Raw genomic sequence first — 27952 nt, forward strand, 5'->3', positions numbered from 1 at the left:
AGAGGAGCTAGGACAGCAGTTGCCGACCTCAGAATACACCAAGGTGGCTGTGAAAGGTACAGAGCACAGAATGATTTCTGACACACACACACACACACACACACCCAGAGGTGGAAGAGACAAGAGGAGATGGACTTCCCTGTTTAGGGAAGTTTTTAATGATTGATGTTATAATGTATTTTTACTCTTGTTGGAAGCTGCCCAGAGTGGCTGGGGAAACCCAGCCAGATGGGCAGGGTAAAAAGAATAAATTGTCATTATTAGTATTATTAGCATTCGTATTATTAGAGGAGTCCTTTTTCATTCTTGACCTAACTCCTTCAGATCCACGGCTACTGATCATGGATGAGTATGCTGATAACCCACTTGCTATCTTCCAAGGAAATGAACTAGGCAACTCCAACAGACAAGAACTCAAGAACAACACTTGTAGACCATAGAATACTCCAAGGAGGTTTTGGAAGGTACAGCATATCAAACAATTCCTGCCACTCCCCAGAGGAGGAGACGTGGTGGTGATAGGTGACTCCCTACTGAGGGGCAGAAGAAGTAGTGTGTGGAGAAAAGAGGATGTCCCAGACGGTATGCAAAGGTTCGCAATGTGACAGAGAAGTTGCCATGTCTTTTAAAGCCAACTGACCCCTACTCCTTCCTTCTGATTCATGTGGGTACAAATAATACTAACACGGACAATGTATATCAAGGGACTGTGAGACTCTGGGAGGAAGCTGAAGAGATGTGGGCCACAGGTGCTCTCTTCACCACCAGTCCTTCCTGTTGAAGGTCGGAGCCGGGGAAGAGAAAGGAAAATACTGGACACAAAACAGTTTGAGGGAGTTGGGCATGTTTAGCCTAGAAAAGAGGAGATTAAGAGATGTGAGTTCTTTGATGGAAAGTGAGAAGTTTCTTCCATTTGAAGCTCTTTCCACATTCTAAGCACTGATATGGTCTCTCCTCACGGTGAATTGTTTGATGGGAAGTGAGATGTTCCTTCCTACTAAAGCACTTCCCACATTCCACACATTTGTATGGGTTCTCCCCTGCATGAATTCTCTGATGGGCCTTGAGGTTTGACCTCTGAAAGAAGCTATTTCCACATTCCAAGCACTGATATGGTTTCTCCCCTGTATGAATTCTTTGATGGGAAGGGAGACTTCCTTTCCTACTGAATCTCTTTCCACATTCCAAGCATTGATATGGTTTCTCTCGTGTATGAATTGTCTGATGGGAAGGGAGACTTACCTTCCAGATGAATCTCTCCACATTCCAAGCCCTGATATGGTTTCTCCCCGCAGTGAGTTCTTTGATGGTAGGTGAGATGAGACCTCCTATTGAAGCTCTTTCCACATTCCAAGCATTGATGTGGATTCTTCCCCTCATGAATACTTAGATGGGAAGTGAGTTGGGCCCTCTGTCTGAAGTTCTTTCCACATTCCATGCACTGATATGGTTTCTCCCCTGTATGAATTCTTTGATGGGGTATGAGCTGAGCTTTCTGCCGGAAGCTCTTTCCACATTCCAAGCACTTATAGGGTTTCTCCCCTGTATGAATTCTTTGATGGGAAGTGAGATTAGTTCTCCTACTGAAGCTCTTCCCACATTCCAAGCACTGATATGGTTTCTCTCCTGTATGAATATTTTGATGGGCTACCAGCTTAGCCCTCTCACTGAAGCTTTTCCTACATTCCAAGCACTGATATGGTTTCCCCCCTATATGAATTCTTTGATGGTAAGTGAGATTTAACATCCAGGCATAGCTCTTTCCGCATTCCATGCACTGATATGGTTTCTCTCCTGTATGAATTACTTGATGGGCCATGAGGTGAGCCCTCACACTGAAGCTCTTTCCACATTCCAAGCACTGATGGGGTTTCTCCCCGCTATGTGTTCTTCGATGGGAAGTGAGATTGAAGCTCCTATGGAAGCTCTTTCCGCATTCCAAGCACTGATATGGTTTCTCCCCTGTATGAATTCTTTGATGGGAAGTGAGACTTTCCTTATGGGTAAAACTCTTTCCACATTCCAAACACTGATACGGTTTCTCCCCGCTGTGACTTCTTTGATGGCAAGTAAGTTTGGAGATGTGATTGTAGCTCTTTCCACATTCCAAGCACTCATATGGTTTCTCCCCTGTGTGAATTTTCTGATGGGAAATGAGATAGGACCTCTGACAGAAGCTCTTTCCGCATTCCAAGCACTGATATGGTTTCTCCCCTGTATGAATTCTGTGATGGTAAGTGAGCTTAGCCCTCTGAGAGAAGCTTTTTCCACATTCCAAGCACTGATATGGTTTCGCCGCTGTATGAATTTTCTGATGGGAAATGAGATCGGACCTCCGACAGAAGCTCTTTCGACATTCGAGGCACTGATATGGTTTCTCCCCTGTATGAATTATTTGATGGCGAGTGAGATGGGTCCTTTGTCTGAAGCTCTTCCCACATTCCAAGCACTCATATGGTTTCTCGCCTGTATGAATTCTTTGATGTGTAGTGAGTGTAGCCCTCTGACTGAAGCTTTTTCCACATTCCAAGCATTGATGGGGTTTCCCCCCGCTGTGCTTTCTTTGATGGGAAGTGAGGTTACCCTTCCGACTAAAAGTCTTTTGACATTCCAAGCACTGATACTGATTCTTTCCAATGGGATTTATTTCATAGGAAGTGGAATAGGAGCTGCAATTGATGCTCTCTCCAAACTTCAAATATTCATACAACTTCCCCACTGTGTGTAATTTGTCGTGGTCTCCCTTGTTCATAACTTCCAATCCATCACCACCTGCAAAAATGAGGGAAGATTAGAGTCTCAGGAAGAAATGGAGCCCCAACTTATTAAACAATGCTAATAAACACTTGTGATAGACAAATAACAGAAGGGAGTTAGATTTGCGGTTTTACTACAGGGTTAATGAATGCCTTTGTTGACTGGCATTAAGAGAGAGACATATTGATGGAAACCTGAGATTCAAAAAGCCTGGCACTTTCCAGGATGGATTTTGTTTGGCTCAATGTAATCTGCACCATTTGCAAGTTCAGTCTTCTCTTTGGTAAACCAATAAGTTGCAGAAGAAAAACTAATAAACCAGATAGAAGCAGGTTCATCTTCTGTCCCCATGATGAAGTCTACATTTAAAAAGAAGAAGAATCATATAATCATAGAGTTGGAATAGACCACAAGGGCCATCGAGTCCAACCCCCTGCCAAGCAGGAAACAAAGAAGAGTTTGGATTTGATATCCCGCCTTCCACTCCCTTTAAGGAGTCTCAAAGCGGCTCACATTCTCCTTTCCCTTCCTCCCCCACAACAAACACTCTGTGAGGTGAGTGGGGCTGAGAGACTTCAGAGAAGTGTGACTGGCCCAAGGTCACCCAGCAGCTGCAGGTGGAGGAGCAGAGACGCGAACTCGGTTCCCCAGATTACGAGACTACCGCTCTTAACCACTACAACACACTGGCTCTCAAGGGCAGCTGAGAGCAGCCTGATCATGGTTTTAAAAGGCAAATGTGGAGGAAGAAAAGATTATGATCCAGCAGGAATCCTTACTGAGAGAGTCCACAATCCTACGATTCTCCTCCATGACTTCCTTATGCAGAGCTCTCTGGTCAGGATCCAGCAACGCCCACTCCTCCTCTGTGAAATACACAGCTACATCTTTAAAACACAGAGGACCCTAAAAGAAAAAGGAAAAGGTCCTCCACTTAAACAGCATAAAGATTATCTACTACACATTGCTTGATTGTTTTCTGTCCGTTCATTGTTGTGTTGTTTCAATGGGATTACTTTGTTGCACATTCTAATTATAGACACTTACTTGAACATTTTCATTGTCTTCTTTTATTGTGCATTTTAATGATGACTGCCATCGGAACAGGGGAGGGAGGCAGGGGGGCCATTGGGCTACAGAGCCTCCGAAACTCCTGAGGAGCAGCGCCTCACCTCGCCAGGCTGGCCAGGAGGGATGCACACCACTTCCGTCGCCCAGCTTGCGCGGGGGGTGAAACATAAGGAGGGGAGGAGGAGGCTTGGGGTGTCGAAGTTCTTATGTTGGGGGAGAAGCCGGAAGGGGCCACTCCTGGATTCTGCAAGTGACTGAGACGGACGTGAACTTTGTAGATCTGCACTGTAAATAGTTTGTACAATAAAACCTGTAAAAGACAGGTCGGAGTCCTGACTGGTTACTCACGAGCAACCACCAGCAGCATCTGACAATGGGTATAAATCTTTGTGTGCATGGGTGGAACTCCACATGGTGTTCTTCAAATTATTCTGTCTACAGACGCATTCCTGTTTGGCAGACAGAATGCTCCCTTCTCTACTCCCGCTGTGCGATGCTTGGGGGGCGATGGGACCCTCCCTGTGCCCTACAGCCAACTTCAAGGGGCTCATGGGGGCACAGGGGGGGGGGTCCCCAGCAGCTGATGGGGCTACTTAATCCTGACCACTGCTTAGAAGTCTTTTTTGATCAATATAGAAATATAAGTGCAGGTACTGATAAATACAGAGTAATTCAGAAGGATAGTTGAGGTGGCTGTTCATTCCTGTCAGCACGTAAACCTTCTCGAATGGCATTGTCCATCTTTGTTCAGGACCGAGGCTTTGACAGAAGCCAAGAGGAGGAGAAATTCTTTCCGGCCCAGAGGCTCCCTGCCTGCCCCACTCCTCTGACTCTTTCCCCACAAAGCTCTTTCCCCATACCAGATCTGTTTCCACAGCTGCTGCTGCTTCTCCTCCGTTCTCATGAAAAGATGGATGAGGAGGTCTGGGGGGCATCCTTCGGTCACCTGCGAGAGACAAAAGTCAAAGGGAAGCCATCAGGTCCTGCGTCTCTCAGAAGTTCAGCATAAAAAAATTCCTTCCAGTAGCACCTTAGAGACCAACTAAGTTTCTTATTGGTATGAGCTTTCGTGTGCATGTACACTTCTTCAGATACACTGAAACAGAAGTCTCTTTCAGAAGTCTGGTTCAGTGTATCTAAAGAAGTGTGCATGCACACGAAAGCTCATACCAATAAAAAACTGGTCTCTAAGGTGCTACAGGAAGGAATTTTTTAATATTGTTTGGCCTACGGCAGACCAACACGGCTACCTACCTGTAACTAGAGGTTCAGCACTTAGAGATAAGTGCCATAGATGTGCCATAGAAAAGGTCTTGCTTGTTGAGTGCATTTTGACATTGTACCCATTTCAAATTTTTGTTCTTCAAAATACATCTGCCCCCCTTTGGGCTCTTGGCCCCAAGTGCCTCCCCCCCTAAAGATGAACAGAACCCAAAGATTAGTTTCAAGATCCACAGAATGAGAAGAAAGACGAGTTCCTCCTTACCCAGTGGCCTCCCTCTGGCATCCAACGGAGTCTTTTCTGCCTCACAGGAATCCAGGCCCATTTCTGCAAGGAGATCCTTTCCCTGAAAGAGTAACAAGGATTTAAAACAGAGAATGGGGAGAAGGATTAGAAAAGGAATGATCGGAGCAAACACTTTAGGGGAGCAGATCTCATCCCTTGCTTCTCCAAAGAGGGCGAGCCGTTAGGAGAGCATCTTGGAAGGCTCCCTGTCTTGCTTGGAGCCCCTTGGGAGTTTCCAGAGGAAAGTCTCTCTCACCTGCTGCTCTGCCTGCTTCCTCTCCTCCGCCTGACTCAGGAGGAAACCTTCAGCCAGGGCTACAGCCTGGGAACTGGTCTCTGCCCCACATTCCTTCACCCAGCTCTCCATCTCCAGCGGAAGGACAGCCAGGAACTGCTCCAAGATCACCAGGTCCAGCATCTGAGCTTTCGTATGACTTTCTGGCTTCAGCCACCGACAGTCGAGGTGGTGGAGTCGGCCGCAAGCCTCTCGGGGTCCTTTGGCCTCCTGAGAGCCGGACTGCGTCAACTGCTGGCTCTGCACCTCTGAGCAGAGGGTGTCCTCCTCACCTGGGATCTTCTGCTCTGAGTTTTCCCATAATCCCCCACTGCTCCCAGTTTGGAGGGCAGGGCCTCCTCCTGCTTCAGGGCCAGCTGAGTCTTGCTCATCCATTGGTGCTCTCAGGAAGCTTCCAAGAGATCGGAAGGAATCCTTTCGTTTTCTGCCAAGTTCTGATGGTCCAATTTAGAGGTGCTAGCAAAGCCTACAAAGCAAACATATTGGTCTGTTATCAGACTGATACATGGTCAGGAGAAGAGAAATGTTTCCTGAGCAAGCGTGGCTGAGTCTTGCTAGGAACCAGGGCTGGACTGCACTATATCCCTGACTGAACTTTCATTAACAGGAAAAAAGGAAGAAGAGAGAGAAGGAAGCCTCTAGCCCTGGTCTAAGGAAAGTGACCATGCAGAATTGCCTTACTGACAATTTCATGACCCAGAAGGTGGAAGAAACAAGAAGGGGATCATCTGTCTTGGACCTAGTCCTCAACAACAGATGGGAACTGATCAACCAAGTGGAAGTACTGGGAAACTTGGGAGGAAGTGTTCATGTCCTCCCCTGAGACAGAGGGAAACGAAAGCTGAGTGTAGTCAGGAATTCACTTTAAGGCGGGCAATTTTAAAAGGCTTAAGGAGATACTGGGTGAGATCCGATGTTCTGAAATACTGAAAGAAATGGGAGCTTCTTCAAGGTGAAATATTGAAGGCCCAAATGCAGGCAGTCCCAACAGGAAAGAAAAGTGAGAGGCTTCCTCTTCAGTCTGGGGGATGCAGATCTGAGCGATTTCGGTCTGGGCTGCAGTTTCATGGCGGAGCTGGAAGGGCCCCGCGGGGTCCTCAGTCCCGCAGCATCTGGACCAGCCTTTCTCCAGCTGGGGCCCCAGATGTGGCTGGACTACAACTCCCATCACCCCCCGCTAGCCAGGCCAGAGCTCAGGGATGATGGGAGTTGTAGTCCAACACCAGCTGGGGAAACCCCCTCGCCCCCCCTTTGCAAAGCCCTCCCTGCAGGAGCCCCCCCAATAGGACCCCAGGGGGGAGAGGAGACTCACCGGAGGAGGCAAGAGGGGCCAGGGAGGGGCTCCGGAAGACCCGCCTCCCTAGCCGTCATTTCCCATCCTCTCTAGGAATGGGGCTCAGCTGCTCTTAACCCTTGCCTAGCCTGGCGCGCCCAGCTGGTCCCTCGTTTGGGGGGAGGAAAAGGCAGGGAGCCGAGAGGGGAAAGAGGAGCCCCTGCCCCCCCCCCGGATGGGCAGGGCAGAAGAAAGGGCGAAGGGGGGGCCGGGAGGGGATGCACTTTCTGGCCTCTGGGGCCAGGGCTCAAGTCAGGCAGGGCCAGAGCTGTCAAGGGATCCGCAGGGACAGTCTAGGGGATGTCTAAGAATCCGGGATAGCAGCGGGAAGTGGCGCTGGAATAAGGGAATTTCCGGCAAAAAAGGGGAAGGTTGACAGCTATGGATCCTGCGCCCACAGTGGCACCCAGGCGCCCCAAGCAGGAGGAGAGGACCTTCTCCCCACCTTGTGCTCTGTCGCTCTAAGATAGACTGGCTCTGGCCCTGGAGGCTCCATGCAGGAAGAGCCCCAAGGCAGCTGCATTGTGCCAAGGGGGACCCATCCGGCCCAGGATCCTGCGCCCAGAGTGGCACACAGGCAACCCAAGCAGGAGGAGAGCGCCTTTTGCCGCTCTAAGGTAGACTGGCTCTGTCCATGGAGGCTCCATGCAGGACTCCTCAGAAACTATGAAGAGCCCCAAGACAGGTGCATCACGCCAAAGGGGACCCATCCGGCCCAGGATCCTGCGCCCAGAGTGGCACCCAGGCGCCCCAAGCAGGAGGAGAGCGCCTTTGGCCCGCTAAGGTAGACTGGCTCTGGCCCTGGAGGCTCCATGCAGGAAGAGCCCCAAGGCAGCTGCATGGAGCCAAAGGGGACCCATCCGGCCCAGGATCCTGTGCCCACAGTGGCACCCAGGCGCCCCAAGCAGGAGGAGAGCACCTTCTCCCCACCTTGTGCTCTGTCGCTCTAAGATAGATTGGCTCTGGCCCTGGAGGCTCCATGCAGGAAGAGCCCTGGGGCAGCTGCATCACACCAAAGGGGACCCATCCGGCCCAGGATCCTGCCATAGCTGTCAACTTTCAGATTTGAAAACAAGGGATCAGCAGCCTCCCCTGTCCCAGGGACAGTCGATGGGATATCTAACAATCTGGGATACCAGCGGGAAATGGCGCTGGAATAAGGGAACTTCCCCCCAAAAAAGGGGAGGCCGTGGGGCGCAGGGGGTTTTGTGGTCTATAAGCCACTGAGACTTGGGCTGCCCAGCGGAAGGTCTGCGCTTCCAGTCCCCATGACTGAGCTCCCCTTTCTCTGTCCCAGCTCCTGCCAACCTAGCAGTTCAAAAGCACACCAGCGCAAGTAGAGAAATAGGTACCACTGTGGTGTTTCTGTGCGCTCTGACCAGTAGCGGTTTAGTCCTGCTGCCTAAATCACCCGGAAGGCTGTCTGCGGACCAATCTGCCGGCTCCCTCAGCCTGAAGCGAGATGGGCTCTGCGCCCCAGTCGCCTTTGACGGGACCTGACCGTCCAGCGGTCCTTGCCTCACCAAAAGAGGAAGGGAAGGTCCACATGTTGGTGTGAGCAGGAAAAGGGGGGCTGCCTTGGCCTCCCCTTCCCCTTTAGAGCAAGCGCCTCTGGGGCGCAAGAGGGGGTGCTGGGTCTGCTACTGCCGCTCTCGCTGCCCCTCTCCAACTTCAGCAGGAGCTGTTTATCCAGAGGGGGAAAGAATCCTGGGAGGAGACATTCTACTTCTTTATTAAATTTATATACCGCCCTATGCCCTCAGGCTTTCAGGGCAATTCACAAAATAAAACCAACCACGCAATAAAACTTCCCGCCAAACACATTTTAAAAGGGCATAGGATGTGTAACAAAGGTGCTTGGGGGAACTTCCCTGGGGAGAGCATTCTTCACATGGGGAGCCACTGCAGAGAAGGCCCCGTTCCTGTGCTGCCACTCTCTGGACCTCTCAGGGAGGAGGGACATGAAGAAGGGCCTCAGAAGATGATCTCAGGGTCCGGGTAGGTTCATATGGAGAGAGGCGGTCCTTGAGGAATTGCGGTCCTGAGCTGTTTAAAGCTTAATAGGTCAAAACCAGCACACTGAATGGGCAGCCAGTGCAGTCGGACCAGGATTGGTGCAATATGTTCAAACCGTCTTGCTCCGGTGAGCAACCTGGCCGCTGAATTCTGCACCAGCTGAAATTTCCGGACCGTCTTCAGAGGCAGCCCAACGTGTAACGCATTGCAGTAATCTAACCTTGAGGTTGCCAGAGCATAGACATTAGTAGGTAGGTGATCCCTGTCCAGACTGGGGTGTAGTTGGGCCTCCAGCCGAAGCTGATGGAAGACACTCTGGGCCACGGAGGCCACCTGACTCTTGAGCGACAGGAAAGGATCCAGGAAGACCCCCAAGCTATGAAGCTGCTCCTTCAGAGGAAGTGTAACCCCATCAAGAGCAGGCCATCTCCCTAGAATGGTATACTAAAAATGATGAAGTTAGATCAGTGATGGGCAAGAGACTTTGGTTATAATATACAATTTTTATCATGGGAAAAGTTATGTGTCAGAGCTGCCCCTGGTCCCAGCTCACAAAGGACCAACGCCAGTTCCTCTTTATATACAGAAGTCTTTATTGAAGTTCATTATTGGTTTGACAGCCGTGGCGCGCAGCCCTACGTCTGAAACCCTAGACCGTCGAAGCTCCGTCTGAGTCTCCTCCCCCCAGACACCAGTTTAAGACCCTAGCTTTGCTCCACCTCTTCCTCTGCTCCCTCTTCCTCTGGGTCCGCTTGTCCGCCGAGGTCTTGCCCTTCCTAGACTCTTCTGAGGCTGAATCCCCTGAGTCTTCCCCCTCCCTCCGGCGAGCTTTAGGACCTGGTTCCCAATCCGTGCTTTCTGCTGTCCCGCACGCCTGTACATTTGAACTTGGCGCGCGCGCCCAGCCTGCCACCTTCCTTCTGACCGTTATACTGCTCCTGTCGCTGCTCCCCTCTTCGGGAATGCTAGCTGGGCTAGACTCCGCCTCCCTGCTTGCCGGAGGAGACGCTGACTCTGACCTATGGGGCTCTTCCCTCTCACTACGCCCTGGTGGGGAAGCTGGCCCTGATTTCCAGCTACTGCTTTGGGAGTCTCCGCTGGCCCCCTGCTTCTGGTGTGTCCCCCCTGGGACCCCCCTTGCCCTGGCCATCGGCGCCCCCTTCTGGGAATCTTCTGATTCACTGGAGAGGCTCATGGAATCTCTCAGGTCACTGTCATTCTGCCCTCCGCTGCCCTCAGATTCTTCCCCTTCGCTCTCCATTTCCTCTCTCCCCTGCGCCTCTGCTCCAGAGCCCCTGACATCCATCCCCCCCTCGAAGCCCCCCCTTCCCCCTCCCTCTCTTCGGGTGCAGGTTCCGGGTGCTCCCGTGCTGTGGGGGTGATTGCGGGGTACAGTTCTTCCCCCCTGGTGTGCAGCTCGCCAGCTAGATCCGGCCAGTCCGTGATAGGCTCGTCGACGTCGATCTCCTCTGCTTCCATCTCTCTGTAGCTGTGCTCGAATGCAGGATCCTCCCCCAACCCGTCCATGTCCGTCTCTCCCCCTGGCACCTTGGGCGAGGTTGCGTGTAAGAGTCCCCTGCTCCACCCAACTTCCGGTTGATTGTCCCACCAATAAGAGCGGTCCGTGCCAAACCCCGAGAGCGATCCCTCTGGGGAGCTTGTGTCTGGCGCCAGTTCCTCCGCTGATGAGAACCCCTGGAACGTGCTGGCGGAGAGTGTGGGTGTGAAAAGCCAGTCGTCGAAAAAATCAGCCGGCATAGGCCTGTGAGGGAAGAGTGCATGGAACTCGTCTTTGAGGTATCGCTCCTCCAAGGCATAGTCTGGTACCCACCTGTTGGCACTGGCCGGGGTACCTTCCTCGGCGAGGAGATATTCAACTCCCTCTTCCCCCCATCTCGAGTCCAAAATCTCCGTGACCTCGTTGAGTGGTGCCGCCCTCGGTGACCCCTCCCCTGTTGGTGATTTGCTGAGTGGGTCTGGTGCGGCCCTTGGGGTCTGAAACCTGTGGGGCTCCTTGTAGGGTGTGAGCACCGACCTATGAAAGACCGGGTGCATTCTGGAACCCTCCGGGAGCGTCAACCGGAAAGCTACTGGGTTGATCTGCGCCTTGACTTGGTAAGGCCCTAGCTGCTTGTGTCTAAGCTTCTTCTTAGCTAACGTTCTGGCTGGCACTGCCTGGGCTGCTAACCATACCCAGTCCCCCACCTGGATGTCCTCCCCTACCCTCCTGTGCTTGTCTGCCTGCACTTTGTAGGCTTGTTTTGCTAGTTCTAAGTTCCTTCGGAGTTGCTCATGGACCTCCTGCAATTCTGCTGCCAAGTGCTCTGCCCCCTGTGGCTCCCCCTCCCCCTTCGTCTCTAACCCCGGGAAGGTTCTGGGATGCCGCCCATTGTTGGCGAAGAACGGCGTCACCCCTGTAGACGCGTGCTTCGTGTTGTTGTAGGCAAACTCGGCCAGCGGTAGGTAGTCCACCCAGGTCGAGGGTTGTTGGTTCGCGTAGCATCGCAGGTACTGCTGCATGATGGCGTTGACCCTCTCCGCTTGTCCGTTGGTCTGCGGGTGTCGTGCCGACGCTAAGTTGATCTTGACGTTCAGGATGCCCAGCAGCTTCTGCCAGAAGCTCGAGACGAACTGGCGCCCCCGGTCGGATAGGATGGATCTCGGCAAGCCGTGAACTCTGAACACGTGGTCTATGAACAGCTTGGCGGTTTGTTCCGCAGTGGCCACCTTCGCGCAAGGAATGAAATGCGCCATCTTGGTGAACACGTCTACGACCACGAGCACCGCTGTTTTGCCTCGCGAGCTGGCAGATCTGTGACAAAGTCCAGGGCTACTCTCTCCCACGGTTCAAACGGCGTCTGAAGCGGTTCCAGCAGTCCCGCCGGCGCCCTGTGTACTGGTTTGGCCCTTTGGCATGTGTCACACCGAGCGACGTAATCCTCAACTTCACCCCTCATCTTGGGCCACCAAAAGTCTCTGGCTACTAATTCCGCTGTCTTGTCCTTGCCGAAGTGCCCAGCACTGGGCGCGTCGTGTAACTGCTGCAGGACTTTCGCGTGGAGGTCGTCCCCCGGCACGTAGAGCGCCCCTCGGCGGAGGAGTAGTCCGTCACGTATCTGGAACTCTCCGTCCTTCGCTGTGCCTCTTTGCACCTCCTCCATCTTGGATCGTGCGAACGCGTCCGTCTGCAGCGCGCGACGCACCGCGTCCAGGTCCACTGTGGCTGAAGCACACGCCCACGCTTTCGGTGCGAAAATGTGCTTGGCCGCCACCGGTGCCGCTTCCTCGAGATACTGCGGCTTCCTGGATAGTGCATCCGCCATGACGTTGCTGTCTCCCAGGATGTATTCTATCCGGAAATCGAAATCCGCAAAGAACTCCGCCCAGCGGATGTGTCTCTGGTTCAGGAACCGCGCCGTGCGCCAGTACTCCAGGTTCTTATGGTCCGTGCGGACCTGCACTGTGTGTCTGGCTCCGATGAGGAAGTGCCGCCACGCTTTGAAGGCTGCATGAATGGCCAGCAACTCCCTGTCCCAGATGGTGTAGTTCTGTTCCGACTTGCTGAGTTTCCTGGAGTAGAATGCGCACGGCCTCCAATCCCCCTGCGGGTCTTGCTGCAACAGGACCGCCCCCACCGCTCTGTCCGAGGCGTCCGTTTCAACCCGCATTGGCTTGCTGAGGTTTACGTGCAGCAACTGTTCTTCGGACGCGAAGAGCTGCTTGAGTTTCCGAAAGGACTGCTCCGCCTGGTCCGTCCAGGTGAACTTCTTCTTCTTGGAGCTGAGGGTGTCCGTGATGGACGCCGTTTCCATCGCGAACCCTTTGATGAACTTGCGATAGAAGTTGGCGAAGCCGATGAACTTCTGGGCCTCCTTCCTATTGCGCGGGCTCTTCCAGTCCAACACCGAACGGACCTTGGCGCTGTCCATGGCGAGTCCCTTGTCGGATAGCTTGTAGCCCAGGAAATCCACCGCGGTCATGTCAAACTGGCACTTCTCCAGCTTGGCGTAAAGTCTGTGCTCCCGTAGTCTCTGCAGGACCTCCTTGACGTCGCCCTTGTGAGCTTCCTCCGATTCCGAGAAGATCAGGATGTCGTCCAGGAAGCAGACGCACTTCTTGTAGAGGAGTCCCGCTAACACGTGATGCATAAAAGCTTGGAAGCAGTGAGAGCCGTTTTGGAGACCAAATGGCATAACTCGATATTCATAGGTGCCCAAAGGTGTAAACATGGCCATCTTCCACTCATCGCCTTCCCTCATACGTATAAGGTTGTACGCTCCTCGTAAATCCAACTTGGTGAAGATCCGTCCCTTCCTCACCGTAGCGAGCAGGTCGTCTATCTTGGGCATGGGGAAAGCTGTAGGCTTTGTCTTGGAATTTATGAGCCTGTAATCAACTATCAGCCTTTTTGGGGGCGGGTCCTTTTTCTTGACGAAAAACACGGGACTGCCCCCCACTGCTTTGGATTCTTGGATAAATCCCCGCTTCAGGTTGTGATCTATGAACTCCCTGAGTTCTTGTAGTTCGTCTTCAGACATGGAATACAGTTTCCCAGTAGGCAGCGTCGCCCCCGGCAGGAGGTCAATCTTGCAGTCTTAGGGCCTGTGGGGCGGCAGCTTGTCCGCTTCCTTCTCGCAGAAGACCTCCAAAAACGCCTTGTACTTGTTCGGTACTGCTTGCACCATGCCTAGGTGTAGCTGTGGTTCATCCTCCTGCCCCTCCCCTTCCTGGCTGGGCTGGATGCAATGTTCCGCGCAGTAGGAGGAGCCGAAGGTCAATTGACGCTGGTACCAAGCCAATGCCGGGCTGTGCCTATCCAGCCAACTCATGCCCAACACTATGGGTGTGTCCGACAGGTGGGTGACGTTGAAGCTTATGACTTCGCGGTGATTTCCAAGTTGCATCACCATAGGGGGTGTTTGTTGTGCCACCTGTCCTCCCAGCAGCTCCCTGCCATCGACCGTGACTACGGTCAGGGGCATTGTGGCTGGCAGGAGCGCTATGCGATGTTGCCTGATAAAGTCCACTCCTATAAAATCTGCATTACTGCCAGAGTCAATGGTAATAGGAACTTCCAGGGTGAGTCCATTTGGCAGTTGGAGCGATGCGGTGAGTTGCACCACTGGTTTGGGTGGGAGGGGATCTGTGGGCTGTAAAATCTCTGGGGACTGCTTCACTGACTTGCCTGGCTGGGCCCCAGCGCCTCTCCCTCCAACCAGGCTTCGTCGTTTCCCTGTAGCTGTTCCCCCTGTCGATCTGCTCCCTTTACTGTTGCTGAGGCTGCAGTGTGCTTCTGGATCCTCTGGGGACACTCTTTGGCCATGTGCTGTGCACTGTCGCAGATGTAGCACTTCCTGTTCCCTCTAGGATTCTTCGCCTTGACTGCTCCTGGTGTTTGGGCTCTGGTTGCTGTCTGAGCCCTAGCACCGCCTATCTCCATTGGTTCTTCTCCCCTCCCCAATGGAGGCGTGGTTTCCGCGCGTCCTGTCTCTCTGGGTAGGAAAGGAGTTGTCCTGGCTTGCGTGCGCCCTAAACCTCCCTCATTCCTGTTCCAAGGGCGTTCTTCCAGGCGCACTCCCACCACTAGGGCTCTTTGTATGACCTCCGTGGTGGTGGTGGGTCTCTCCCCCCTTGCCAGCTCGTCTTTCACAGCCCCATTGAGTCCTTCCCAGAACAGATCTCTCACGGCAGCGGAATTCTTCTCCCACCCGAGCACATTTACCAATCCAAAAAAGTGGGAGTGATATTGTCTTACAGTGCCTTTGCCCTGCTTCAGCCCATGCATTTCCCTCCTGGCGACATCCACATCTACCGTCGATTTAAAACAAGCGTCCATAGCTTTGAGAAATGCGTCTGAATCATTGAGGGCGGGGTCATTTTCGCGCCATAAAGTGCGCAGCCACGATTTAGCTTCCCCATGCAGATGAGTTATTATGAAGCCCACTTTCTCCTCCTCATCTCTAAAGTCCTTCCGAAGCAATTTTAGCGCGAAAACTATGTCTGCTCTGAGGTTGGGATACTGCTGCAGGTTCCCGTCAAAATGGGCTACGATGCTGCCCCCCCCCTCTTCCCGAGGCCAACTCCCTCCGGTTTGGGTCCTGGCAGCCCTTCCTTGCCCAATTTTTCCCACCTGGTCCGCAGATCCTCGCAGAGCGCTGCTGCTTCTTCCTCTCTCTTCCTGGAAACTTCCACTTGCGCGTAAAGTGTCTGAACTGCTTGTTCCAGCTCTTTCACCTTCGCCTCTGTAGTCATTTTTCCCTCTCTTCGTGAGCTCGCAAAACACCAAGTATTGCCCCTCGCTGCGCCAACTCGCGCTGCGAGGGTTAAATTGAGGGGACGGAGCTTACTGTCAGGGCTGCCCCTGGTCCCAGCTCACAGAGGACCAACGCCAGTTCCTCTTTATATACAGAAGTCTTTATTGAAGTTCATTATTGGTTTGACAGCCGTGGCGCGCAGCCCTACATCTGAAACCCTAGACTGTCGAAGCTCCGTCTGAGTCTCCTCCCCCCAGACACCAGTTTAAGACCCTAGCTTTGCTCCACCTCTTCCTCTGCTCCCTCTTCCTCTGGGTCCGCTTGTCCGCCGAGGTCTTGCCCTTCCTAGACTCTTCTGAGGCTGAATCCCCTGAGTCTTCCCCCTCCCTCCGGCGAGCTTTAGGACCTGGTTCCCAATCCGTGCTTTCTGCTGTCCCGCGCGCCTGTACATTTGAACTTGGCGCGCGCGCGCCCAGCCTGCCACCTTCCTTCTGACCGTTATACTGCTCCTGTCGCTGCTTCCCTCTTCGGGGATGCCAGCTGGGCTAGACTCCGCCTCCCTGCTTGCCGGAGGAGACGCTGACTCTGACCTATGGGGCTCTTCCCTCTCACTACGCTCTGGTGGGGAAGCTGGCCCTGATTTCCAGCTACTGCTTTGGGAGTCTCCGCTGGCCCCCTGCTTCTGGTGTGTCCCCCCTGGGACCCCCCTTGCCCTGGCCATCGGCACCCCCTTCTGGGAATCTTCTGATTCACTGGAGAGGCTCATGGAATCTCTCGGGTCACTGCCCTCAGATTCTTCCCCTTCACTCTCCATTTCCTCTCTCCCCTGCGCCTCTGCTCCTGAGCCCCTGACATTATGGAAAGAGGATTTGAAGTTTACGGCTTGCTGTTCCATTGAAAGAAACCTATATGAAAATGATGTATTGTTGGTATCTAAAACTGAATAAAATTGCAAAAATGTATAGAACCAGCTCAAATTTGTGCTGGAAATGTAAAAGGAAAGAAGGTACCTTTTATCATATGTGGTGGTCCTGTGGAGTGGTAAAAGCGTTCTGGGAAATGATATGTACTGAGTTGAAGAAAGTGTTTAAGAGGCTTTTCTGTTAGGTATAATATGTGATGAAATACCAAAGAAAATAAGGGACTGTTAATATGAGAGGTAATTGGATTACATATGGCCAATTGTTATTTAAAGGAGGAGGAAAATGGAAAATGAAACCATATGAACAGGTTAAAGAACATGTATATGACTGGTTGCATTATTTTCAAATAAATGAAATGTTTCGGAAAGATATCAAATAACATGGTTATGCAGACAAGGATTCAAAATTTCAGATAGAAATAATAAATAACAACTTCAACATTTTATCCAAAATGTATAAGTTGTTGCTAGAATGGAATTTGAAGGATGAAGAAGTTAAGTCGGTAATGATACATTGGGCCAGAGATTTTGGTTACAACATACAATTTGCGGATTGGGAAAGATTATGGAAAGAAAATTTAAAATTTACAGCATGTATGGCGTTAAAAGAAAATGTTATGAAAATGTTTTACAGATGGTACATAACACCGGTAAAATTAGCGAAAATGTATAAGACATGTAATAAGTGTTGGAAATGTAAAGATAAAGAAGGTTCTTTTTACCATATGTGGTGGGAATGTAAGAAAGTGAAAGGCTTCTGGGAAAGGATATATAATGAATTAAAGAAGATATTAAAATATACATTTATAAAGAAACCAGAGGCTTTTCTGTTAGGAATATTAGGAAATGAGATAAAGAGAAAGGACTGTAATTTTTTCCAATATGCAGTGACAGCTGCAAGAGTGTTACTGGCCCAGAAATGGAAACAACAGGAAATACCGACGATGGAAGAATGGAGAATGAAGCTGTTAGACTATGCTGAGTTGGATAAATTGACTGGGAAGATTAGATATTTAAGAGACCAAAAGTTCATCGAGGACTGGGGAAAATTTGTGGAATATCTGGAAAGTATAAGTGAGGGACAGATAACGCTAGAGGGATTTAAAGAAGCACTGTGAAATTCGAGAAGTATTGTTTAAAGGGAATAGAAGAAGAAAGGTTTAAACAATGACAATACAAACCTAAGGAATGCGTAATTTAAATAATGACTATGGATGATTTACGGAAAAGCTGAAGGAAGTCCAGAAAATAAATAATTTGTGAAAAATTGGATGTGAAATTATTATGTGTTTTTGTTTTTGTTGTAAACCAATAAAAATTATTTAATAGAAAACAAGGGACTGTTTATGTATGCAATGACGGCAGTGAGAATGTTTTTGGCCCAGAGATGGAAAGAAGACTAAAGAAGAGCGGCAGACCAAACTAATGGAATGCGCAGAAATGGCGAGACTAAGGGGAAAGATCAGAAACCAGAAAGAACAAGTATTTTTAAAAGACTGGAATAATTTTATTGTATACTTGAAAGACCACTGTAGACAGTTAAAATCACGGGCAGGGGTACAAGGACACTTGCAATGTGAACTGAACTTTGGTTACTATGATTACATAATACAGTGGTACCTCGGGTTAAGTACTTAATTCGTTCCGGAGGTCCGTTCTTAACCTGAAGCTAACCTGAAGCTAAACCTTTAGCTAATGGGGCCTCCTGCTGCCACCTCGCCGCCGGAGCACGATTTCTGTTCTCATCCTGAAGCAAAGTTCTTAACCCGAGATACGATTTCTGGGTTAACGGAGTCTGTAACCTGAAGTGTATGTAACCTGAAGCATATGTAACCCGAGGTACCACTGTAGATGGGAAATGGTAAAAGATGCAGGAAAAAAGGAAAAGGTAGAATCTTTAGAACTGGAACCCATGGCGGGGAGGTCTGAAGGTCTGAACCTTGGTATTTTTTATGTTTTGGAAAGGTTAAAGTTATCGTGTATTTTAATTTTTTAAACAATTTTTAAGAGCAGGTGATCTCCCAGCCATCTGGTCTAGGGCACCACCCACTAACTGCCTCAGTCTTATCTGGATTGAGTTTCAGTTTGACATTGAGTTTCAGACATCCACTCCACCTTCCTCCCAGGGAAGGCAAAAAGAGCAGAGACAGCTATAGACTACTAAAAATGCTGAAAAACGGAGGCACACATTCCATACTGGATGCCATCAGACGGTTGACTCATGTTCAGCTTGTGGTCCAGTAAGACCATTGTTGTTGTTGTTTAGTCGTTTAGTGTTGTCCGACTCTTCATGACCCCCTGGACCAGAGCACACCAGGCACTCCTATCTTCCACCACCTCCCGCAGTTTGGTCAAACTCATGCTGGTAGCTTCGAGAACACTGTCCCACCATCTCGTCCTCCGTCGTCCCCTTCTCCTTGTGCCCTCCATCTTTCCCAACATCAGGGGCTTTTCCAGGGAGTCTTCTCTTCTCATGAGGTGGCCAAAGTCTGGGAGCCTCAGCTTCACGATCTGTCCTTCCAGTGAGCACTCAGGGTTGATTTCCTTCAGAATGGAGAGGTTGGATCTTCTTGCAGTCCATGGGACTCTCAAGAGTCTCCTCCAGCACCATAATTCAAAAGCATCAATTCTTCGGCGATCAGCCTTCTTTATGGTCCAGCTTTCACTTCCATACATCACTACTGGGAAAACCAAAGCTTTTACTATACGGACCTTTGTTGGCAAGGTGATGTCTCTAAGACCATTAGACCTCTACAATTCTATGATTCTATGGGAAACACTACGCTTGCCAGCAGCATATGTGAAAAGGTCTTAGGACACCAAAAGCTTAACGAGTCAACAAGGTGAGTCAGTAGCAAAATAAGCTAATGCTGTTTTAGGCTATATCAACAGGCGTCTAATGTCCAGGTCATGGGAAGTAATACTATATTCCTTTCTGCCTTGGTCAGACCACACCTGGAGTCCTGTGCTCAATTCTGGATGTCACAATCAAAGGAGGCTATTGAGAAGTTGGAATCTGTGCAGAGAACGGTGACCAATATAATCAAGCATTTGGAAACCTAGCCTTTTAAGGAACGAGAGAAGGAGCTGGATAGGCTTAGACTGGAAAAGAGGAGATTGAGAAGACATAGGAGACCCATCTTCAAATACCATGATTCTCCCTGCTGTGAGTTCCTTGATGGAAAGTGAGACTTTTCTTCCATTTGAAGCTCATTCCACATTCCAAGTATTTATATGGGCTCTCCTCATGGTGAATTGTTTGATGGGAAGTAAGATGTCCCTTCCGACTGAAGTTCTTTCCACATTCCAAGCACTGATATGGCTTCTCCCCTGTATGAATTTTTTGATGGGAAGTGAGACCCTGCCTGTGACTGAAGCTCTTTCCACATTCCAAGCATTGATAGAGTTTCTCCCCTGTATGAATTATTTGATGGGAAGTGAGACCCTGCCTATGACTGAAGCTCTTTCCACATTCCAAGCATTGATATAGTTTCTCCCCTGTATGAATTCTTCGATGGGAAGTGAGACTATTCTTGCGAGTAAAGCTCTTCCCACATTCTGTGCACTGATATGCTTTCTCCCCTGTATGAATTCTCTGATGGGAAAGGAGACTATTCTTGCGAGTGAAGCTCTTCCCACATTCCAGACACTGATATGGTTTCTCCCCTGTATGAATTCTCTGATGGGAAGTGAGATGGACCCTTTTCCTGAAGCTCTTTCCACATTCCAAGCACTGATATGGTTTCTCCTCTGTATGAATTCTTTGATGGGAAATGAGAAAGGGCCTCCGATTGAAGCTCTTTCCACACTCCAAGCATTTATAGGGTTCATACCTTGTATGACTTCTTTGATGGCAAGTGAGACGTCTCTTCCTACTGAAGCTCTTTCCACATTCCAAGCACTGATATGGTTTCTCCCCTGTATGAATTCTTTGATGGGAAGTGAGACTATTTTTGCGACTAAAGCTCTTCCCACATTCTAAGCACTGATGGGGTTTCTCCCCTGTATGAATTCTTTGATGGAAAGTGAGACTATGCTTGCGAGTGAAGCTCTTCCCACATTCTAAGCATTGATGGGGTTTCTCCCCAGTGTGAATTGTTTGATGGGAAGTGAGCTGGCAGCCCTTAATGAAGCTCCTTCCACATTCCAAGCATTTATATGGTTTCTCCACTCTGTGAATTCTTTCATGTGAAGTAAGGGTATCCTTCCGACTAAAATTCTTTCCACATTCCAAGCATTGATATGGTTTCTCCCCTGTATGAATACTTTGATGGGATGTGAGATGGTCCTTCCGACTGAAGCTCTTCCCACATTCCAAGCACTGATATGGTTTCTCCCCTGTATGAATTCTTTGATGATCTGTGAGCTTAGCTTTCTGCCTGAAGCTCTTTCCACATTCCAAGCATTTATAGGGTTTCTCCCCTGTATGAATTTTTTGATGGGCCTTGAGCACAGCCCTGTGACTGAAGCTCTTCCCACATTCCAAGCACTGATGGGGTTTCTCCCTGCTGTGAGTTCTTTTAGGGAAGGTGAGAAATGTCTTCTGACGAAATGTCTTACCATCTTCCAAGTACCGATAACGATTTTTCCCAATAGGATATATTTTATGGGAAGTAGAATGGGAGCTCAGACTATAACTCTCTCCACACTCCAAATATTTATACAACTTCCCCACTGTGTGAATGTTGTCATGGTTCCCCTTGTTCATAATTTCCAATCTATCTCCACCTGCATCAAAGAGAGAAACACATTAGAGCCTTAGGAAGAAAGAGCCCCAAATTATGGAAGACTGCTAATGAATGTTTGTGATCGATGAAGAACGGAAGGGAGTTAGATCTGAGGTCTTACTACAGGGTTCACTGGCTTTGTTGACTCTCCTTGACACACAGATTGATGGGAACCTGAGATTCAAACAGCCTGGGATCTTCCAGGGTGGATTTTGTTTGACCTAATCGTGGAATCTGCCCCATCTGCAAGGTCAGTTGTCTCTTTGGTCAACCAGAAAGCGACCGAAGCAAAAACAGAAAACCTCACAGAAGCTGCTAATTCTGACCACATCATGGAAGGTTACATTCAAGAAGATCTGGACAGCTCAGACCAGCCTGGTCATGGTTTAAAAAGGCATATGTGGGGCAAGAATATTTGCAGACAGAACAGTAGATTCAAGGTGAGCTGTGGGGAAGGAGAATCCCAGATGCTGTCAAGCGCCATCAAAATATTGCAGGATTCTCACAGGGGTGGGTGGGTGTATTTCAAAACATATATTAAAGTCCAGCAGGAATCCTTACTGAGAGAGTCCACAATCCTACGATTCTCCTCCATGACTTCCTTATGCAGAGCTCTCTGGTCAGGATCCAGCAACGCCCACTCCTCCTCTGTGAAATACACAGCGACATCTTCAAAGCCCAGAGGACCCTGAAGGAAAAGGAAAAAGGTCCTCTTCTGAGACAGCATAAAGATTATCCACTATACATTGCTCAGTTGTTTTCTGCCCATTCATTGTTGTGTTCTTTTCATGGGATTATTTTGCTGCACGTTTTAGGTCTGGATGCCTATTTTAGCATTTCAGTGGATTTATTTTACTGTGCATTCTAATGATGGGTATTAATCTTTGTGTGAATGGGTGGAACTCCGCATGCTGTTCTTCAAATCATTCTGTCTGTGGAAGTATTCCTGTCTGCCAGACAGAATGATCCCTTCCCTACTCCCGCTGTGCAATGCTTGGGGGGCGATGGGACCCTCCCTCTGCCCTACAGCCAACTTCAAGGGGGTCATGGGGGCACAGAGACAGGGAGGAGGGGAATCCCCACTCCCGGGTTAGCGCCTCCGGTAATGGCTGAATTCCTCGGATCGGGAGGAATTTGCTTCGTAGAAATTAGGGTCTGGCCGCCACGGCGAAGGCGGGGACCCACAAAAAATCACAGGTGGGAGAAGCCTGTGAACGTGGGATTCGGCTGGCACCTTTTGCGCCTCCCCTACTCGCGGGGAAACCTGGTTTCAGGGATCCGGAGCAACGTGGGGTGAGCGGTGCGGCGCTTCGAATTGACTGCTTCTTTCACGGAGTGAAGCCGCATTGCTGTTGCCAGAGAGCGCTGACTTTTTCCTGTGGACAATTTGATCTTAAAACAACTACCCGTGAGTAGAACGGAAATTTGGATTTTTAAACGTCTTAATTTGGCACCGAAACGGGGAGGTTTCAAACAGGAAGTCCGCCTTCCCCTTTTGTAAATAGACTGAAGCAAAGAGGCTGCAAGCTAAAGTCTTGGAAAACCTTCCGTAAAGGATTAAACTTCCATCGGCTAAAATTATCAAACCCCCCTTGGAAGCAGGAGAAGAGGGGGGAAATTTTGGATCTTGTAAGCCTGCAGGAGAGAGTGAAGAAAGTCAAATTACCACCGCTCTGAACCTGGAAACGGGCTGCTAGTAAGACTGACGTTTTGCAAATGCTCATTGACTGTGAATAGATCGTTTGTTGACAGCTAGTTAAATAAGAGAAATACATTGTTTCCATTGTCTCCTTCTGCGTTTAAAAAGGAGTAAAAGTAACTGAAAATTGAAACTAACTTTATTGCTTGAACTGTGCTTAAAAGGATTGATACAAATAGAAACTGTTTCCCCCTAGAGGAAGCCTTTGAAATTGTTACATGAGCTGAGCTGGGGGAATTTCCAGCTGCAAGATAAAAAACTGTGAGAATCTGGGATTGACCTTGGAGCGTTAAGAATGTTGACAGAAGAAGCCTTAGTGGTTGCATTATGTAAGATAAATGATTCACTGGAACAGCTCCATAAGAAGACGGATGCAATGACTATAAAAATTGATAACTTGGAACAAAAAGTGACTAATTTGGGACAAAAAGTGAATATTAATACAGAAACTATTCAAGAATCGATACAGGGATCTACTTTGACATGGCAAATTGTGGAGAAGTTGTTGTTGTTGAACCTAAAGTAGCACAAGTGGAAAGGGAGAGAGCCCCAGCCTTACAGATGCAATTTGATAAGTTGATGCTTTTTATGATTGAATTTAGAGAAAGTCAGATTTTGAGGATCGGAGCCCCGCTTGGACTGGAGAAGGAAAGTGGGATAGATACCTTCATGCAGGGATTTACTGACCTTTGGGACCTGGACTTGGGTCAGGAGGAGACTGGAGTTGTGGAGACCGCCAGATTTGGAGGAACTTTGAAATACGTCCTGAAATATCTTTTGAATCTTAGTTTTAACTATGGAGATTTGGCTGACTTGTCGAGAAGGAATAAAAACATTGCTAGGTGGGAATTTCCCCGAGATCTATTCTTCAGCATCAAAGGAAGGAAAATAAGAACAAGATCAGGAGAAGACAAAGTAAAGTGCATGTATAAATATGAAGAAGACCTGCAGAAGGGACTTGGAAAAGAGTTAAGAGCCTTGGACGGAAGATCACCAGGTTGATGGACTATATGGAATTGATGGAAATGACTGGCAGAATCCGAGACCAGGGAGAAGAGACGGTGGAAGAATATTGGAAAAAGTTTAAAGTCTATATATGGAAATAATGTAAAATTAATGAGTGTTAGAAAAATGTTGGAATGGAATTATACAGCTTTAGTAGAAATGTTATAAGGAATTAAGCATAAATAAGTACTATAGCATTAATGGAAAATAAGGTTAAAATGTGTTAAGATAACCATATGACAGAAAATAGAGAAAGATGGAAAGGATTTGCTGAAATAATTAATAGAAATGGAATACAAAAAGGGAGGTGAGAGGAGGTTGATGAAACAAGGGAATGAAAGAGAGGGTATTCAGATGGTATGAAGTGTGTTTTTGAATTGTTTTTGCTTTCGTTTTGTTTAATGTGTTAATGTTGTGTTGAGTATTGTTTATATATTGAACTGTATTGTTTTTTCTTTCTTTTTCTTTTTCTTTTTTTCTTTTCTTTTCTCCTTTTTGTAAGGTTTAAAAGTAATAAATATTATTTTATAAAAAAGGGAGGAGGGGAATCCCCTTGTACAGCTGATTGGGCTGCTGAGGTGAATCCCGGCCACTGTTTGCTATGGCTTCTCAACTGCTTAAAAGCCTGATTAGATTTTGGCATCTAACGATCAATATAGAAATATAACTGCAGCTAATGATAAATCATAAAAATAGTGACATTCCGAAGCCCAGTTAAGGAGAGATGGCTGTTCATTCCTGTCAGCACGTAAACCTTCTCGAATGGCATTGTCCATCTTTGATCAGGACAGAGGCTTTGACAGAAGCCAAGAGGAGGAGAAATTCTTTCCGGCCCAGAGGCTCCCTGGCTGCCCCACTCCTCTGACTCTTTCCCCACAAAGCTCTTTCCCCATACCAGATCTGTTTCCACAGCTGCTGCTGCTTCTCCTCCGTTCTCATGAAAAGATGGATGAGGAGGTCTGGGGGGCATCCGTCGGTCACCTGCGAGAGACAAAAGTCAAAGGGAAGCCATCAGCTCCTGCGTCTCTCACTTCTTCAGATACACTGAAACAGAAGTCTCTTTCAGAAGCCTGTTTCAGTGTAACTGAAGAAGTGTGCATGCACATGATAGCTCATACCAATAACAAACTTAATTAGTCTATGAGGTGCTACTAGAATGAATTTTTTTATTTTGTTTCAACTACGGCAGACCCAAACGGCTACCTACCTGTAGCTAGAGGTTCAGCACTTAGAGATAAGTGCCATAGATGTGCCATAGAAAAGGTCTTGCTTGTTGAGTGCATTTTGACATTGAACCCATTTCAAATTTTTGTTCTTCAAAATACATCTGCCCTCCTTTGGGCTCTTGGCCCCAAGTGCCTCCCCCCCTAAAGATGAACAGAACCCAAAGATTAGTTTCAAGATCCACAGAATGAGAAGAAAGACAAGTTCCTCCTTACCCAGTGGCCTCCCTCTGGCGTCCAACGGAGTCTTTTCTGCCTCACAGGAATCCAGGCCCATTTCTGCAAGGAGATCCTTTCCCTGAAAGAGTAACAAGGATTTAAAACAGAGAATGGGGAGAAGGATTAGAAAAGGAAAGATCAGAGCAAACACTTTAGGGGAGCAGATCTCATCCCTTGCTTCTCCAAAGAGGGCGAGCCGTTAGGAGAGCATCTTGGAAGGCTCCCTGTCTTGCTTGGAGCCCCTTGGGAGTTTCCAGAGGAAAGTCTCTCTCACCTGCTGCTCTGCATGCTTTCTCTCCTCCACCTGACTCAGGAGGAAACCTTCAGCCAGGGCTACAGCCTGGGAACTGGTCTCTGCTCCACATTCCCTCACCCAGCTCTCCATCTCCAGAGGAAGGACAGCCAGGAACTGCTCCAAGATCACCAGGTCCAGCATCTGAGCTTTCGTATGACTTTCTGGCTTCAGCCACCGACAGTCAAGGTGGTGGATTCGGCCGCAAGCCTCTCGGGGTCCTTTGGCCTCCTGAGAGCCGGACTGCGTCAACTGCTGGCTCTGCACCTCTGAGCAGAGGGTGTCCTCCTCACCTGGGATCTTCTGCTCTGAGTTTCCCCATAATCTCCCACTGCTCCCAGTTTGGAGGGCAGGGCCTCCTCCTGCTTCAGGGCCAGCTGAGTCTTGCTCATCCATCTGGGCTCTCATGAAGCCTCCAAGAGATCGGAAGGAATCCTTTCGTTTTCTGCCAAGTTCTGATGGTCCAATTTAGAGGTGCTAGCAAAGCCTACAAAGCAAACATATTGGTCTGTTATCAGACTGATACATGGTCAGGAGAAGAGAAATGTTTCCTGAGCAAGTGTGGCTGAGTCTTGCTAGGGACCAGGGCTGGACTGCACCACAGCCCCGACTCTGAACTTTCATTAACAGGAAAAAAGGAAGAAGAGAGAGAAGGAAGCCTCTAGCCCTGGTCTAAGGAAAGCGACCATGCAGAATTGCCTCACTGACAATTTCATGACCCAGAAGGTGGAAGAAACAAGAAGGGGATCATCTGTCTTGGACCTAGTCCTCAACAACAGATGGGAACTGATCAACCAAGTGGAAGTACTGGGAAACTTGGGAGGAAGTGATCATGTCCTCCCCTGAGACAGAGGGAAACGCAAGCTGAGTGTAGTCAGGAATTCACTTTAAGGCGGCCAATTTTAAAAGGCTTAAGGAGATACTGGGTGAGATCCTATGTTCTGAAATACTGAAATAAATGGGAGCTTCTTCAAGGTGAAATATTGAAGGCCCAAATGCAGGCAGTCCCAACAGGAAAGAAAAGTGAGAGGCATCTAAGGAAAACAGTGTGGCTGCATAAGGAAAGTGATGCCCAGCCTAGTAATCAAAGAATAAATGATGTAAGGAGGGAGCTGCAGTCCAGGATCGGAAAAGAGGGAGTAACTGGACACCTGACTTCTTCAAATGAATTCAGATCTCCAGATGAGCTGCATCCAAGGTACTGAAGGAGCTTGTGGATGTAAGCTCAGAGCCTTCATCTAGAGCTCTGAGGATTCTTGGAGAACAGGAGAGGCTCTGAGGCAAATGTTGTCCCCATCTTCAAAAACAGGAAAAATACTACTGGCCGGTGAGCTTGAGATTGATACCAGGCAACCAGGGAAGGTCCTAGAACAGATAATTAAACTGTCAGTCTGTGAGGACTGAGAAAAGGATGCTGTGATTACTAAGACCCAGCAGGGGTTTCTCAAAAACAAGTCATGCCAGACCAATCTGGCAGCTCCCAGATGATTGGCTGGGCTCCCTTTATTAATGGCATTTCTATCCCACCTTTTTCTCCAAGGATCTCCGGGCGCATCCATGCGTCTACCCCTCCTCACTGAGTCCCCACAACAATGGGGCTCCGTTCAAGGTGCTGACATGAGGGGTTCACTTGGACCCCAATCTCTGAGGAGCCTCTGGAGCAGAGCCCACCGCTAAGCACCAACTCATATGTCGCAGACTCACTCATTATCGTTGCCCCACCAAATTTCTACTGTTTGCCACAGGCTGTCGGGGGGGCGGGTCTTGTGTGAGGGAAAACCTAGTGATTCGCAGTCTGAGGCTGAAAGCAAGTTGGGTCAGGAGAGGCATTCTTTCAGGTAGAAGTTAAGTTATTCTTAAACTAAACTCAAAGATGTCAAAGGCCTAAACACAGTAGTACAGGCACAGCTTCTCTCCAAATCGGTTCTTCCACTTGAGGGAGACGTTGAGGGGGGCAAAAGAGGGGGCCATATGCTTCCTGGCCTTGCTGCTCCTTTCCCTAGTAATGGCAGACGTTTCCGTGAAAAGCTTTGGGCGCAGCTTCATTCTTTGCCTCCAGAGAAGGGAGCTTTTCGTCCTTATAGAATCATAGAGTTGGACTAGACCACAAGGGCCATCGAGTCCAACCCCCTGCCAAGCAGGAAACACCATCAGAGCACTCCTGACATATGGTTGTCAAGCCTCTGCTTAAAGACCTCCAAAGAAGGAGACTCCACCACACTCCTTGGCAGCAAATTCCACTGTCGAACAGCTCTTACTGTCAGGAAGTTCTTCCTTGACCCGGTTCTCTGAGCAATGCCACTGCGGAGCTCTTTCCAAATAAGATCACCGACCTCGGGGTCCCCTTCTCCCCTCCAGACGGGAAGAAGGAGACCCCGGTCAGACCATAGCTGTCAACCTCCCCTTTTTTGGAGGGAAATTCCCTTATTCCAGCGCTGTTTCCCGCTGCCATCCCGGATTGTTAGATCTCCCGTCGACTGTCCCCAGGACAGAGGAGGCTGCGGATCCCTTCTTTTCGAGGCTGCGGATCCCTTCTTTTCCAATCTGAAAGTGGACAGCTCTGGTTCAGAGGGTCTTCCCATGGCTTCTCCCTCTCCTGCCCCAGACTCAGCCCCCCATGTGACGCCCGTCT

At 49.2% G+C, this 27952-nt stretch overlaps 1 protein-coding gene across 1 annotated transcript; it reads right to left on the reverse strand.

Moving 5' to 3' along the window:
- LOC144327356 (uncharacterized) lies at positions 1-27394 on the reverse strand. The gene is given in 9 exon segments (XM_077926685.1): positions 1-1255; positions 1257-2584; positions 12103-12110; positions 19444-20883; positions 21444-21570; positions 24482-24567; positions 25026-25107; positions 25303-25807; positions 26472-27394. Coding segments are annotated over 8 exon segments (3885 nt in total). The 5' UTR covers positions 25729-25807; positions 26472-27394; the 3' UTR covers positions 1-867.
- Positions 27395-27952: the final 558 nt, after the last annotated feature.

This window comes from Podarcis muralis, chromosome 3 (assembly GCF_964188315.1).
Source record: "Podarcis muralis chromosome 3, rPodMur119.hap1.1, whole genome shotgun sequence".
Classification (NCBI taxonomy): Eukaryota; Metazoa; Chordata; class Lepidosauria; order Squamata; family Lacertidae; genus Podarcis; species Podarcis muralis.